Genomic DNA, 15,494 nt, shown 5'->3' on the forward strand with positions numbered 1-15,494 from the left:
AAACGTAAAGCAAATGATGTTTTATCATTTTGAATTTTTTTGGAAATGAGTTTTGTCACAAAATAATGGGGCAAATTATGCCCTGGACCCGTGTCCACGTTGAATTGTGGACACGGGTCCAAAACAACGTCGTTTTTTTAAAAAAACGCGTCATTTAGTTAAAAAAAAAAAAATTCGCGCGCGTTTTGCCGTTAACGGCGTTATTTTTTTTTTTTGGATTATGAATGTACAGTTATGCCGTTATGAATATACAGTTATGCAATTATGAACACAGAGCTCTAACATTATGAACTTACAATTATGAACATATATAGTGATAAAATTATGACCATGGAGCTTTAAAATTGTGAATATAGAGCTTCGAAGATTATGAATGTACAGTTATAGAGTTATGAATGTACAGTTATAGAGTTATGAATCTACAGTTATGGAGTTATGAATCTACAGTTATGAGATTATGAATCTACAGTATGGAATTATGAATGTACAGTTATTGATCAAATTATGAACAAAGAGCTCTAACATTATGAACTTACAATTATGAACATATAGTGATAAAATTATGAACATAGAGCTCTAAAATTGTGAACATAGAGCTTCGAAAATTATGAATGTACAATTATGGAGTTATGAATGTACAGTTATGGAGTTATGAATGTACAGTTATAGAGTTATGAACGTACAGTTATGGAGTTATGAATGTATAGTTATTAACATATAGTAATAAAATTATGAACATATACTCTTACAATGAAGCGGTCTGAAATTTATAAAAAAGAAAAAAAAAAAAGAAAAAAAAAAAAAGAAAGAGATAACAGTGCCTAACGGCACTGTTACCCGTGTCCAGCAAGCATGCTGGACATGGGTCCAACGCATAACGATTGAAATAATGGACTGTGGGTTGCTGTTGTGTGGCCCAGGATATAGAGCGAATCGGTATAGTCCTTAATTGTTAAATGAGTTATAAACTTAATTTATTAACTAACGAATTGTAACATTTTATAAATTTGATTGTTGTTCAAATGAGAGGTTATGAGTTTGATTTCTAGTGGAAACAGTATTAACTATTTCTACTTTAGTAAATTGAGAAAATAAGTGCGCAATAAATAAAAATTTAGTCTCAGTGTTTAGCCGAGTTTCATATAAATTATTGTTTAATGAATTTTTATTGTCTTTTATTATTCACTATTAACTCACATTAATGTCGTCAACTAAATGCGAATAAATCAGTATAATATTATTATCGTGTCAATAATTAATTATATGCTTGTCAAAATAAGTAAGTATTGAGTTTTATGTTAACAAGAATATCAAATTATAATGATCATATTGTATTTAAGAAAATTAAGATCTGTTGTAATTCGGCCTATCAACTCGTTAGTTCTCGCGTGATAGTTGCACGGTAATAGCTTGGAGATATGCGTGTATATGTATGTATGTATAAAGTAGAGAAGTAAAAGAGAAAGGAGAAGAAGAAGAACACCAAATGTATGGCACAACAACCATATCATTTCATTAGCCTTCACTATCAATTTATAGGAATCCATACAACCTTTCATATCCTTAATCATAAACAATGTAATAAGTGGAAGGCAAATGAAGAGACTTAAGATTAATGGCCATAATGAAATATTTATAACACTCCCCCTTGGCCATTATCTTACCACACTCATGCCTCGTTAAAAACCTCGCTAGAAAACTCAGTGGGAAAAACTAAATGAGGAAAAGAGTACACAAAGTATGTTAAACTATTGTGTTGCACTGGTTGCCTCATTAAAAACCTTAGCCTAAGAAAACTCAGTGGGAAAAAACTTAGCCAAGGAAAAGAGTACAACCATAAGCCTTCTGGGCATAATCTTCAAGATTTCAATGGTCTTCAGGACTATCCACTCAAGTGCACCAACATCAGTTGCCTCATTAAAAACCTTAGCTAAGAAAACCCTGTGGGGAAAACTTAGCTAAGGGAAAAAGAGTACAATCATATGCTTTCGTAGCATAATCTTTAGGATATCAAAAGTCCTCTAGATTGTCCATTCTATCACAGCTAGGGGTTGTCGCTCCCCCTGAAGATAACAATCTTCTAAGCCTATGCATCCCAATTTTATAAACATATTACTCAAAAGTAGATGTAGGCAGAGACTTAGTGAACATATCTGCAAGATTGTTCAGTGGGGAAAATATTCTCAACAAGAATTTTACAACTCTTCTAGAGTTCATGTGTGTAGAAGGATTTAGGTGCAACATGTTTTGTAAGGTTCCCCTTAACAAAACTATTACTTGCTTGTGCAATACAATCTTATTTGTCCTCATATGGGACATTGGGGGTAAAAATATAGCATAACCAGTTTTGGACTTGGCATCATATGGATCAAATAAAAGAATCAGTGCCCAAGTTGCCCATCAAAACCACATATGGGTTTCTCACATAAACGTCAAAAACTTTGTAACTCGAAGGTGCTGGAGGATATGTTAAATATCATTTACAATTTTCATTGTAGGAGGAACACTAAATGTTGCTAGCAATTTCATCGCAAATTCAATATCAGGCCTGATGCGATTATGGAACTTCTAGTTTAATAATAGTGCTCCAATAGCAATGAAGTAATGGATTTCCAGTCCCTAAATATCCTCATTATAATCTTCGAGTCTAAATGGTCATTTATCTACTTCAAGAGATTATTGGACAACCATTTATGTGATAAGTAAATAATACTTGTCTATATAAAACATCTTCAAGATATTTTTCAAGTAGGCTAACTGGTGTATAAAACTTCTTCAAGGAGAAGCTTGATCTTCAGGTCGAGACAATACTTGGATTTCCAAGTCTTTTATTTCAAAACTTCGTCTTTCAACATGAGTTGATATCACCAAGCTCTCTATGTGTTTCAATGATATTTAAACCATCAATATCGACTATGATAATAAACAAATAACTCCATTAGCAATTCTTTAACGAACACGTAATGGTACATATTTGCATATTCCTTCTTCGGGTGGAAAAATACACAGTCAACTCAATCATTCAATATGCATTCCTTCTTCAGGAGGAAAAATACCCAGTCAATAATATCCAATTCTTACAAAGAATTTTGTAATTTAATGATACACGTTGCGATTTTCACTTTCCACATTCCAAAAGTGTTCAATCCATCAGGGATTTACAAATAAATATTAGCGTCTAATGACCCATAAGTTTGCGGTCATGACGTTCATCAACTGCATATTTAAATTTATAATTCACTGCCAATAATGTTAATTTGCGGAACGTAATGCCATATGTTCTGGGAGAGAATATTTGATCAAAATCAATTCAGGGTCTCTGCGTAAACCCTTAAGCTACCAGCCTCGCTTTATATCATACCACCATATTGTTTGTATTTCTCTTTCGTACAAACACCCATTTGTAACCTACAGGGTTAACATTAAATGGTGTACGTGTTATAAAGAGAATACAGTTTTAGCGAGCTGAGCTATACATGCCTTAATTGCTCTTTTATACAATAAAAAATCAAGACACTACTGGTGCCTAGCACTGGATCCAGATTCTCATATACTAAGAGCAATTTATAAGGCAATTGTGTTGTCGACAACTATAACATTTTTCATAAATTTCTCCCATATATATAAAATAATGGCAATTTCTAATTCAACCAGACTCTAGCCATTTCCCAAAGATATTTTTATCTGGTTGTTCCGCATCCCCAATATTATGATTTCGGGTGCACCTATAATTTTACTGGGATTTTTCGCCTTTCGGACGAATGTCTTCTGGACGAATATCTGCAGGACATACTTCTTTAAGCGATTTCAAGAGTGACACCATTTTCTACTAGATTTAGCTTTTCGCGGATTATACCAACATGTCTCCACGCTTCTGGCGTCAAGGAGCATTGGTAGATACATATGGTCCAAGTTGGGGAAGATATATAGGACCTAGTCACTCTTTTATGATCAATATATATATTGGCAGATTAATTATCTTCTGAACTTCCAGTTCAGTTTACTTCTTATGAACTTCTAGTTCAGTCTACCTAGTACGTGGATTTAAATATTCTGAACTTCTAGTTCAGTCTACCTAGTACGTGGATTTAAATATTGAAGATCTTTTTCATCAATCATCCATAGACTTTCTCGGCATTCTATTAAATTTGAGATTTTATCTCCCCCTAATGCCGTGAAATGATCTTCATAAAGTGTGCAATCAGCGTACCTAATTATATATTGATCCCTTATCGTGGGCTCTAAGAATTTAAATAACAGATGAAGGTTTATAATCAATATATACATGCCCACAAAGGTACGCTATGGTGGTGATATAGGAAAAAGACTGCACACTGTGAATAAAACGCAGATGGGAAATGTTTGGTTTTATACCACGTACTAGGTTCTAGGGGGAATAATTATGATATGCAGTAGGTTAGATTGTGATAACCACAATAACATATAAAAATGATGTCCCCAACAAGAAAATATATAATTGCCCAAGGTGACGCACTTTAAAAATATATCGCAACATATGAAGTACCCAAACCATATATGCAATCATCTAAGAGTAACATATATACTCAGATATGAAAGCATACATAACAAATGATATTATAAGGGTACACAACAATCGTAAGGAAGTTTGAAGCTTGTCAAATAAAATAGATCTTCAAGATCTTCTAAAAATCCTTATCCTGAACTTTACATTAGGTCACTCACTGGTTTGGGAATTGTTTCGTGCAAATTCACATGATATAATTCACTCCCTCATTTGCTTCGGGCAAACTAATATGAAATAATTTATTCCTTCGTTTGCTTCAGGCAAATTGATATGATATAATTCGCTTCTATCTTCCAATCTAAATCAATCATATCATGTATGACAATAAGTCAAAAATCATTTTTATAAAGGAGTATACCACTCCTTAAACAACACAGAATTGCACTAAGCCATATTCTGAGAGAATTTAGTCATGTTGACATCATAAATTTAGTCAAAAGAAGATTATCATAATTTGTTGATAATAGCAATCCTTCCGGGATTGATAATAATTCAATCTTGAATTAGCAACCAGTCAATTTCATATGAGAGTCATGTTGCATGCATGAGAAAAAATTCCATAAATAAGCATGCAAACTAAGAGAAGTAACTCTAAGGAGTAAACTTCCCGAATAGTAAATTTTGAATATTTAATCCAAGTAGTAAAATCAACAAAGTGAAATCACATTGCCCTCATAATAATTTGGATCCAAAAAAATTAACTTTGCACTCAAAACACATTTGGAGTGTATATACTACTCGGTTACGCAATCAGTTATTGCGGCCATGAATTAACTTGTAGAGTGCTTCAGGCAAAAACTAATTTCTCAGATGCTTCAAGCATGAGTTAACTTCTCGGATGCTTCATGCTTCAGGCATAAACTAACCTTTTTATCCATGAATATATTTTGATGAATTACCCAAACATTATCATGACACCAATCATTTCTTCATCAATACCTCATTATTTCATTATCATCATGTATCACAGTATTCGCTTCCGGAAAATTACCTAAAATCATCAAGATGATGCGCATTCTTCGACGACCAAATGCACCCACATTGTTAGCAAACCTGCTTCTGGCTAGGATTTTGCCTCGATGAGTTTGGTCGTCCTTGAATATATTGACCACTTTGTTTCTTATTCTGAGCTCGAAACTCATATCACACCGGTTATAATTTCGACTGCAACCCCTTATAAAGTTGCTCAACAAGGTAACATTATGTGCTCCAGGCACTTGTGCAAAAACCGACCAGACATGCATTTTGATTCTTCATCAACAACTAGTTATGTTTCTTAGCCACAAGGAGTGCTAAAATCAGCTTAGAATGCTTCTCATAATTTGTTGTCTTGTACTACTGCTGGAGTACAAATTACTCGCATGAAAAGTTGGCAATGTCTTTCCAAATAAATATTTCTCTGAAACTTCTTGTTTAGAGTTTCACTTGCGAGACTATTTTGTGCATAGCTGAATTATAATTAATCACTGACTTACATTATAATCTCAAAATTAAACATGAGATTAAACTAGTCAAAATATGTCTGAGAAAGAACATTTGATGACTTCTGGTCAGAATAGTCCGTCAGGGACTTCCATTAATTCAAGGGGTTCTTTTTCAATCAGATACTCATTTTTTTTTAAGGTCGTGGTTCAAGTGGTGACGTATGAAAATGAGATCTCGTGCCTTCTAGGCACCGGTACTCTGTGACTTAGCAACAAAAACTTGGCTCAATTCTTTAGATGCCGAATATATTTCAATATCAAGAGCCCAAGCTAAATAACTGCTTCATTCATAGGTGAGCTCAATAAATTCACATTTGGCAATGGAAGGGGTAATCTACAAAATATATATCATATGTTCTCATATACATTCATAATATCACATGTTCATAGCAAAAATAAGGAATTTGACATCTTCTAGATGCAAATCACACTTTCAGAGATGAAGTCGAAAGGTAAAGTCTGAAAGAACAAATTAACCTTTCGAAAACACACAAGAGACCATAAAAATGACCTTTCGAGTATTCAACCTTTCGGCAGAAAACAAAATATCATTTCGGATCCATGCAAGGAAAACATAATTTTCCATTTTCAAACATGAAAACAGTTTGAAGCATTGCAACCTTTCGAATAACATGCTCATATTGCAGCAATAAAGTACAAAATAAGTATGATCAACATCCATGTTTGTCTTTGTACAATTTAATTTGAATGTTCTTACGCACAACATACATTAATTGATATATGCAAGTAATTAATTAACTGCAAAGAACAATAGACAAATTTTCTAGAGAACAAGACAAGTGAATTTGAGAGAAATAAGTGACAGTATAATGCTTTACACTATGCAGCATGCTTATAATTATTCTGCACAAATACTTTATGATCAAACTACCTGACGATTTGTGCATTTGAAATGAACACTTGCTCTCATCCATGTTAGAGAAAAAACAATAAAGGACTAACCTTTTGGGAATTCCTAACACCATCCAGGACAATAAAATGAATTTTTAAAATTGAAGTACTTTGAACATTTAACTTCAATGGTTGCATAGCATACAGATATATATAATAAAATCAAAAGGAATATATATAGTACTCATCCCTCATAAACAAAGATTGAAGAGAATCTAATTCATATATAGATGATCACTATGAACAAACAAAGTCGTAGATTCTGGAATAAAATGCACAAGACAAGATACCATGCATACCGTTCACCGAAGATTACGATAGAGACTCGTGCTGATAACGTGTTGTAATTCGGCCTATCAACTCGTTAGTTCTCGCGTGATAGTTGCACGGTAATAGCTTGGAGATATGCGTGTATATGTATGCGTGTATAAAGTAGAGAAGTAAAAGAGAAAGGAGAAGAAGAAGAAGACCAAATGTAGGGCACAACAACCATATCATTTCATTAGCCTTCATTATCAATTTATAGGAATCCATACAACCTTTCATATCCTTAATCATAAACAATGTAATAAGTGGAAGGCAAATGAAGAGACTTAAGATTAATGGCCATAATGAAATATTTATAACAAGATCCTAATTATTGATTTTTAAAGAGCATAATTGCATTTGTTCAAAAATCGTTGTCAAGCGCAGAAAATACTTAGCAATCATTTTTATGGAATGAACTGACTTTGTTTAGAAGAATATATAAAAACAAAAAACTTTTTGACATGTCTACCCTTAGCCCCCACTAAATCATAAAGGAATACTGGCAGTCATTTTCCCCTGTTTGCCTTAATTAATGGAAGGTAACTTCGCTGGACCTCGTTGTTCGTGACTTCGTGGCACTGCATTAGTTGGGGAGATTTAAGAGATAATGTAAGAGTGATTAGGAAAAAGAATGTGGGAGGGGAGAGAAAAAGAAAGAAAAAAACAAATAACAAAACAAAAATTGAAAAAAAATAATAATAAAACCCTGTCGCGTCAGGCGCGCTGGCAGCACGCCTGACGCGCTACACGGGCGCGTGCAATAGACATTGGCTGTGCGCATTTTTTTTTCTTTTTTTTTTTGACATTATGCTTGAATTTGCAGAACAATTATTTTCACAAATAACTCCACCCCACATTTGTTATTATCCCCACCCAAGATAATTTATATGACAATATCTCCATAATATCCACTGATGTGGATGCTCTTACATAACCATCTAGGATAGCAATTTGTCCCGTTTTCATTGGAATTTTCGATTTCAATCTCGATATGGATAGAGATAAAAAAAAAATCAAAATACAAAAACGAAGACAATCAATATATGTAAAAAATTAGGTGATATTATTTATACGGAGTGGTATATTTATACGGTCGTAAGCAAGGCTCGGATCTCTCACGTGGGTCGGGAAGGTCCGGTCTTGCCTCCTCCCCCAAAAGTCCCTTTCACAGTGCATTTAATGCGCTATTTATAGGGTCAGAAAGGTGGGTCACGCCGGGCATCCGGCATGTCAGACACGTGGTGGGCATGCACCGGGCGTTACCTGCGGTCGCGTTGACGTCTGCCACGCGGCGCTAAAGGTCTAACTCCTCCTCCCCTTAGCCGAGAGCCATTTAGGGACCTCCGGTCGGGATCGCCCGGTGAATCGATCACTTCCCGGCGGGTTCTACGAGGTGTCTCGCTGATCGGGGCTCGATCATGCCTACCGGTCGTGCCCAATCGGGGAGGACAGGAGGGCTTACTCCCAAGGGTCGGGTAGTGACCCGGTCTCGATACGGTCGGGTACCGGGCGTACATCCTTAGGGTCGAACATATATCCCTATCATTAGGGATGACAATTTATCCCGTCCTCGACGGGATCCCAATCCTTGCCTCGCCTAATTCGCCACGGATCCCAATCCTTGCCCCGCCTAATTCGCCACGGGAGGAATCAGGAATGAGAACTATTTTTAATTCTCCGTTGGAGATGGGGATAGGGACAGCGACGGGGACGGAGAGTATACTCCCTGCCCCAGCCTCGTTGACATCCATATAACCAATGCACTAGAGCATTTAGGTCATCTCCAACATAAAACATCAAACTATGAACCAAATTTTATCACATACTCTTCTGTTTGATCCGATAAGTTATGAGTAGTAATTAAAGACGGGTTTACTCCAAATATGAAGTAAAGTGTCAAATATGAACAACTTAGGTTGATGATAAGTACACTTTGAGAGTAATTGCCATTAAACAGTTCATATTCACTCTTTCACTACATAAAAGACAGGCTCTTGCCAACATTAGCCTTTGCAACATATATGCATTTCTAAGAACACATACATTGGATATGAAGATTAAGAATGAGGTGGAATATTTTGAACATAGGATTTCTTCTCTGGTTTTTCTTCATTGAAGTCCATAAACTAGCAGAGCTCCAACACCACCGATCCCAACTAAAAGCCCGATGATGACTCCGATGGGAGGCAGCCCTCCGCCAACCGCTTTTCCAGTGTTGACATCATACGGTAAAAACCTCTTCTTTGGCGCCCTGCATTGGGGACATACGTAACCATCCGGCTGCAGAGAACAACAAGACAACCAAAACCACGTATCAGAGAATAGGTAGGGAAGATTCATTTCACTAATCAAAGCTTTTCTTAGGATAACATAGAAGATTAGGGTTATAGCGCACATGGACCAAACCACACTAAAAGATTGAATACAACCAATAGCTAGTCTATCCCATTACCTTATAAACTCATATGTTCTCTCTTATTTTGTCAATGTGGACTCTTAACGGAAGGAATCTCAGTTTTCTCGAAAGAAAGGAAAGATATTTAATTATGAATCAATATATATGCCTAGTTAGATTTCAAAGCAACCATATCAACCTATAAATAAGAGCATTGTCTCCATAACTTGTATTTTCATCATTTTTCTAACGACTTCAAGACAATAATACCGTGTTGTATTGCTTTCTAGTCCTTTATCTTGGAACTACTCTACTCTAGTTTCATCGATGCTATTATAACTGCAGAGTAAAGAAGCTTGCCTGCTCTTCGAAAGGCTTCTGCAACGTGTAGATGTATCCACAATCAAGGCATATGTGCGTTGCTCGGGCCTGAGGAAAGAAACCATGAACACAAAGAATAATAAAATGGATATAGGGAACTACAGATGCAAAACCAAACTTGCCTTTTGAGCATCAGTTAATTTCCTTCCAAAGCGAGGAGGAGCCGGACGCTTTGGCAGTCTTTTAACATCTACATCAACTCCCCTACACGAAAAGATAGGCGCCAACCCCGCCAAGTAATAGATCAGATTCATTAAACATTTCAACCAAGAGTGAATAGATCGGGTTCATAAAACAATTCAGCGAAGAGTGCATAGTCTCCTGAATCCTCAAAATCGTAATGTATAAAACATTTCTACCACAATTGCATGTATACTTCGGGAGAATTGAATCCTCAGAGCCAAAGACTAAGATCAGCAAAGACAATAGGATCCTAACCTGCTAACAACGAAGTACACAGATTCGGGCACAGCCTGGATTGCTGTCTTTGTAAACCCGAGCTTGTCAGCTGGCCAAAGTTCATCTCCAAAAAAGCTGCTGGTGTAGATCACTTGGTCACCAGCCTTGAGCCCTGCTTTGGCAGCATTTCCACCATTTTCCACAGCCTAAACCATGAACCATCAATCTATAACATTCCTTTCTGACTAATTACAGTTGACTGCAATTCATTTCTCAAACAAGTTAGCCTATCAGCCAATTTTGGCTTATTTGACCACTATTAGCTGCATGACTTGATTAAACCATCAATATGAATGTTTGATTAATTAGCTTTTTGTAACAAGTTATTGCTCCAAAATGCTAAAATTCAAAAAGCTGCTCAAAATAGTTCTTTTGGTCAACTTGTTGAGAAAGTCATTTTGTATGTAATTAGCTAACAGGTAATTTACCAAACACTTTTCTACAATCAACTAATGCTACCAACTAGTCAAACCCACTAATTCAATCAGCTAAAATCATTTACCAAACACCCCATTAGCCAACTTTCATGTTCAATTGTAATCAAGACATTAACCAACCAACTAATACTAGCTGATTTTCAGATAACACAATCAGCTATCAACTAATTGGCCAACTAACACAATCAGCTATAAGCTAAACCAATCAATAACGGCTAATTGCCAAACACCTCATTGGTAGGAACTAGGGATACTAATTATCCCCTTGCATTCAATGAATTAGTACTAATATGTGGCAAAAACAAGTGAAGAATTCATATTATGATGGCAGGCTTTAACAAAAGAAAATTGGAAGTAAGGAAGAGCAAATTACTTACAGTAATGACAACCCCACCACCAGATTTTTGACCAAGAGTGAGTCCCAATGGCTTGTCAACTTCAACCTCAATGTTCTTGGCAGCAGTTCTTGCAGTGATCACAAGGTCTCTTCTTCCTCTTGTAACGCTCAAACTAACACCCTTCTCAGCCAAGAACAAATTGGAGATGCCCCTTCTCGAGTCTTGAAGTGATACCCCTTGAAAACTAGTTTTCTACACACATATATATAGGATGGGAAATTTGGAACAAGCTAGACTGGTAAATAAGCACGTAAAAGAGTAGGGCGGGAAATGGAAGATCACCTGGCATTGGGGAGCGGAGGGAGTGGCTCTGTTGACTGATCTGCCTCGGGAGTAGGCGGCGGAGGAGGTGCCGGCGGCGACCACCGTTGATGACATGTTCACAAGTAATTGGATGGTGGCAGATCAGAGAGAATGAGGCGGTGGTGTAGTCTCTTTGTTGGTGTGTGGTGGGTGAGTGAAGAGTGAAGAGGATAGTAAGTAGACGTGGCAGAAAGTGCTTACATGGGTTGGAATTTTGTGGATAGAAGTGCCACCTCCCAGATAACATTCTTGTGGCCCGAACACACAAGCCACACGTCCCTCTTTCGGCAAATTATTTTATTTATTTATTTATTACTTTACGTATCCAACTTAAGCTAAACTAATTCTATTTTTTTGGACTGAACAAAATTTAGACCCTAAAAAGTCCTTCTTTACCACTTTTCAGATAGAGGGGGTGAAAATGATGTATCTTTTCTCAAAATATATTGGAGGAGGTAAATTATGAGTTATCATATTTTTTTTAAGTTCTCACCCCATATTATACATTTTGTGTATAAAAGGGTCTTCATCTCCTTTGATCGGTTAAGAATGTACACTACTACCGGAGCAAAATTTTAAAATGATTAGTTAACTAACTGAGCTAGTCCTATAAGGCACCTCCTCTTTTTATTTTGTGTTTTTTCTTTTATCATTTTTTTTTTCTTTTGGGAAATATATATACAAAATGAATTATCTTAAGAGGCTTTTGATTCATGGAGTATAAGATTACCTTACGCAATGGTATTATATATTACATATTGAAAGGTAATGTAAGATTTTGAAAATGCAAGTTTACTTAATATTAACTTGTTTGATTAATGATTCTTTTGTGAAATTACAAAACAAAGTTGAAGACCTTTTAAATTAGGATATCTAATTTTCTCATATTCATAGAGAAACTAATACGTTTGCAATTTATTTAATTATAGATCATAATAATTTGATGTTTTGGTCAGACCACGAGGTGTTCTGAGCAGACCATAACTGTAGGAGGCACCTTTAAGCCTGTATCATACTAATTCCCGTTCTCATATGGTCGGCCCAATTAAGAGACAAAGTGCTGGCCATATTAATTTTTCCATACGAGAGAGGTTCAAACTAGGGATGGCAACGGGGCGGGGCGGGGCCGGGGAGTGGGGTCCCCGTCCCCGTCCCCGAATTGAATCCCCATTCCCCGTCCCCGCCCCGTTCCCCGATCGGGGATGGGGAAATATCCCCATCCCCGTCCCCGCGGGGATTTTTCGGGGACGGGGATTCCCCGCCCCGTTTTTTTTTTTTTTAATTTTTTTAATTCTTAATATTTAGGCCAATTTCATTATTTATGTGTTCACAATAGGTAATTAAAGGATATAATGTCATAATGTGCCTAACCAATCAGATAGCCATTAGGTCCAGCGAATTCTACATAGCGTATCTTGGAAATACTAGATTCTTTAAATGGCAATTATTCAAGCTCTGGACCATTCAAGAATGAAATACAAATTTGCTGCTGCTTTCAACTAGAAAATATTTCGACTGTTTTCAAAACAAAATAATATATATCCACTTAGAAACATTAAACTAATCACTATACGTAGTGTCTCATAGAAGCACCAGAACAAGTGTGCATTTCTGGCACTCAAGGTTTAATAAATTTATTCGGGGAATCGGGGACGGGGACGGGGATCGGGGATCGGGGTCGGGGTCGGGGCGGGGGATGCCCTCCCCGTCCCCGTCCCCGTCCCCGGCGGGGATGGGGAAATTCTCCCCATCCCCGCCCCCGTTCCCCGAAAAAATTCCCCGAACCCGCCCCCGTCGGGGCGGGGATCGATTTTCCCTATCGGGGGCGGGTTGAATTGCCATCCCTAGTTCAAACTCTCAACACCTCTTAAAGGACAAGAGTACATACAATCACTCATGCCAATCAAACTGGTTAATCATAACAACTTGATGTTTGGTCTTTACATTTATCATAATTCTCATGTTGGACTAATATCTTGTTGCAATTTAATGTGATTGTCTTCATTTGACTTAAATTTATGTAATTTATTTTGTTTTGCTCTTCATGGTATGAAAAATACATACTACATTTTTTTTCAAGACAACTTAACTGGTCGTGAATAGGAGAAGATGGCAACCTAGTGGGGATGAAGCAGGGGTGAGGATAGCAGTAAAAGTTTTCAATAAATAATTAAAAAAAAAAAAAGAAGCAAAAAATGAGTTGAATCTTTAAAGATATTACTCAAGTCATTTAATTGTAGGGTGTTCCAATTTTTCTAAACTCTATACAATCTTAAATGATGTCTAAGTATAATTATTATTGGTGTGAAAATGAGGAAAAGAGTGCCACCCTATGACTAATTAATATACTAAATTACTAATTGCCAAGTTTGAAAATGGTGCTTAATTTGATTCCTTACTCAACAAGACACAACCAATTGACTAGCGAATTTTGAAAACAGATTAAGGAATAAGGAATATGCCTTTTAAACTGAATGAATAAGATAAATACAAACTGAGTATTTTAATAGTGGTCTTGAATTGCCTGAATCATATTCTGATAAACATATTCTGAGTATTTTAGTTTTTCCTTTCAAAAAAAAAAATATATCAAAGTTTGACTAAAATTTGCCGTTAAATTAATGGTAGCTCTCCAAATACTTTAACTTTTCCGTAAATGATTGAGAAAAAAAACTTTTTTTTTCCAAAAAAGTCTACAATTATTTTTAATTTGAAGAATAAAGGGAAAATGGTCAAATAAGTCATTGAACTTTAGCTGGAAAGTCAATTAGCTCCCTAAATTTTTAAATGTGCAATTACATCCATCAACAATTTATTTTGATGCAATGAAATCCAAAAATCAGTTAATGACCTACTCTTACATGTCATTAGGACTCTGACAACCCAACGACGAGATTCCGATGAAATTTCATGCAACAAAGTGATTGCCGAATGGTCGTCGGTAACGGAGAAGGCGACTACATTGGTTGCCTTTTTTGGTGAGAAGGCAACCTTGGTCTCCTTCTCCGTGATTGGCGATCATTCGCCGGTCACTTTGTTACCTGAAATTTCACTGAAATCTCTCTGTGGAGTTGTCAGAACCTTAATGACTTGTGATAGAAGGTCATTTATTGGTTTTTGAGCTTCATTGCATCAGACGAAATTGTTGATGAATGTAATTGTACCTTTAAAAAAATTAAGGGGTTAATTGACTTTTCAGTTAAAGTTTAAAGACCTATTTGGCTATTTTTCTCAAAAATAAAATTGAGTTTACTTTCTTCTTCTTCTTCTTCTTCTTCTTCTTCTTCTTCTTCTTTTTTTTTTTTTTTTTTTTTTTTTTTTTTGCAACTAACTAATATTTGCAATTTTGCATTCCATGATATAAGAATACAAGACTAATTCAATTGAATTTTGATGGAATTATTTTAAATTCAATTATTTAATTACATTTATGTTATGAGTAAATAACTATTTGATACAAATGGGATGAAAGTATTTTTGAGACGGAGGCAAATTACCATTCATTATTTATGATTTAGTTATATTTTCATTACAAGTAAAAGAGATAAATTTAATGCTAACTTTTTTTTTTTTTTGAAAATAAATTTAATGCTAACTTATTATGTCCAAATCTGATTCACACAAATGGAATGAAAGTAGTATTTTTGGGAGGGAGGCAAATGATCATCCAGAATTAGTGTGTTATCCTTCATCTAATCATCTTTAGTAAAGTGCCAACTGTCAACATATAAAACCCCCATAAAAAGTAGTTCCAGGGCGGAAAAGTCATTTCAGCAACACCCCTGCACGGCGATAAATGCCGTTACAGATCTTTCACGCGAAAACATTTCCGTTAATAATCCAAATGACCCGGCTTTTCCCCTCGCAATG

The 15,494-nt window shown here is 35.9% G+C and overlaps 1 protein-coding gene across 1 annotated transcript; it reads right to left on the reverse strand.

The window, feature by feature from the left end:
- Positions 1 to 9,098: 9,098 nt before the first annotated feature.
- Positions 9,099 to 11,819, reverse strand: LOC109194084. Its single transcript, XM_019344957.1, has 6 exons — positions 11,604 to 11,819; positions 11,301 to 11,513; positions 10,466 to 10,632; positions 10,150 to 10,231; positions 10,007 to 10,075; positions 9,099 to 9,531 (listed from the first exon to the last, which is right to left on the reverse strand). The coding sequence occupies exons 1-6, from the start codon at positions 11,697 to 11,699 to the stop codon at positions 9,361 to 9,363; spliced, it is 798 nt and encodes a 265-aa protein (XP_019200502.1). The 5' UTR covers positions 11,700 to 11,819; the 3' UTR covers positions 9,099 to 9,360.
- Positions 11,820 to 15,494: the final 3,675 nt, after the last annotated feature.

This window comes from Ipomoea nil, unplaced genomic scaffold (assembly GCF_001879475.1).
Source record: "Ipomoea nil cultivar Tokyo-kokei standard unplaced genomic scaffold, Asagao_1.1 scaffold1932, whole genome shotgun sequence".
Lineage (NCBI taxonomy): Eukaryota > Viridiplantae > Streptophyta > Magnoliopsida > Solanales > Convolvulaceae > Ipomoea > Ipomoea nil.

Coding starts and splice junctions, on each gene's coding strand:
- LOC109194084 (XM_019344957.1), bottom strand. CDS start 11,699: ATGTCATCAACGGTGGTCGCCGCCGGCACCTCCTCCGCCGCCTACTCC. Junction 10,633..11,300: donor GTGGTGGGGTTGTCATTACT/GTAAGTAATTTG, acceptor TTCATGGTTTAG/GCTGTGGAAAATGGTGGAAA. Junction 10,232..10,465: donor GTGTACTTCGTTGTTAGCAG/GTTAGGATCCTA, acceptor CTTTTCGTGTAG/GGGAGTTGATGTAGATGTTA.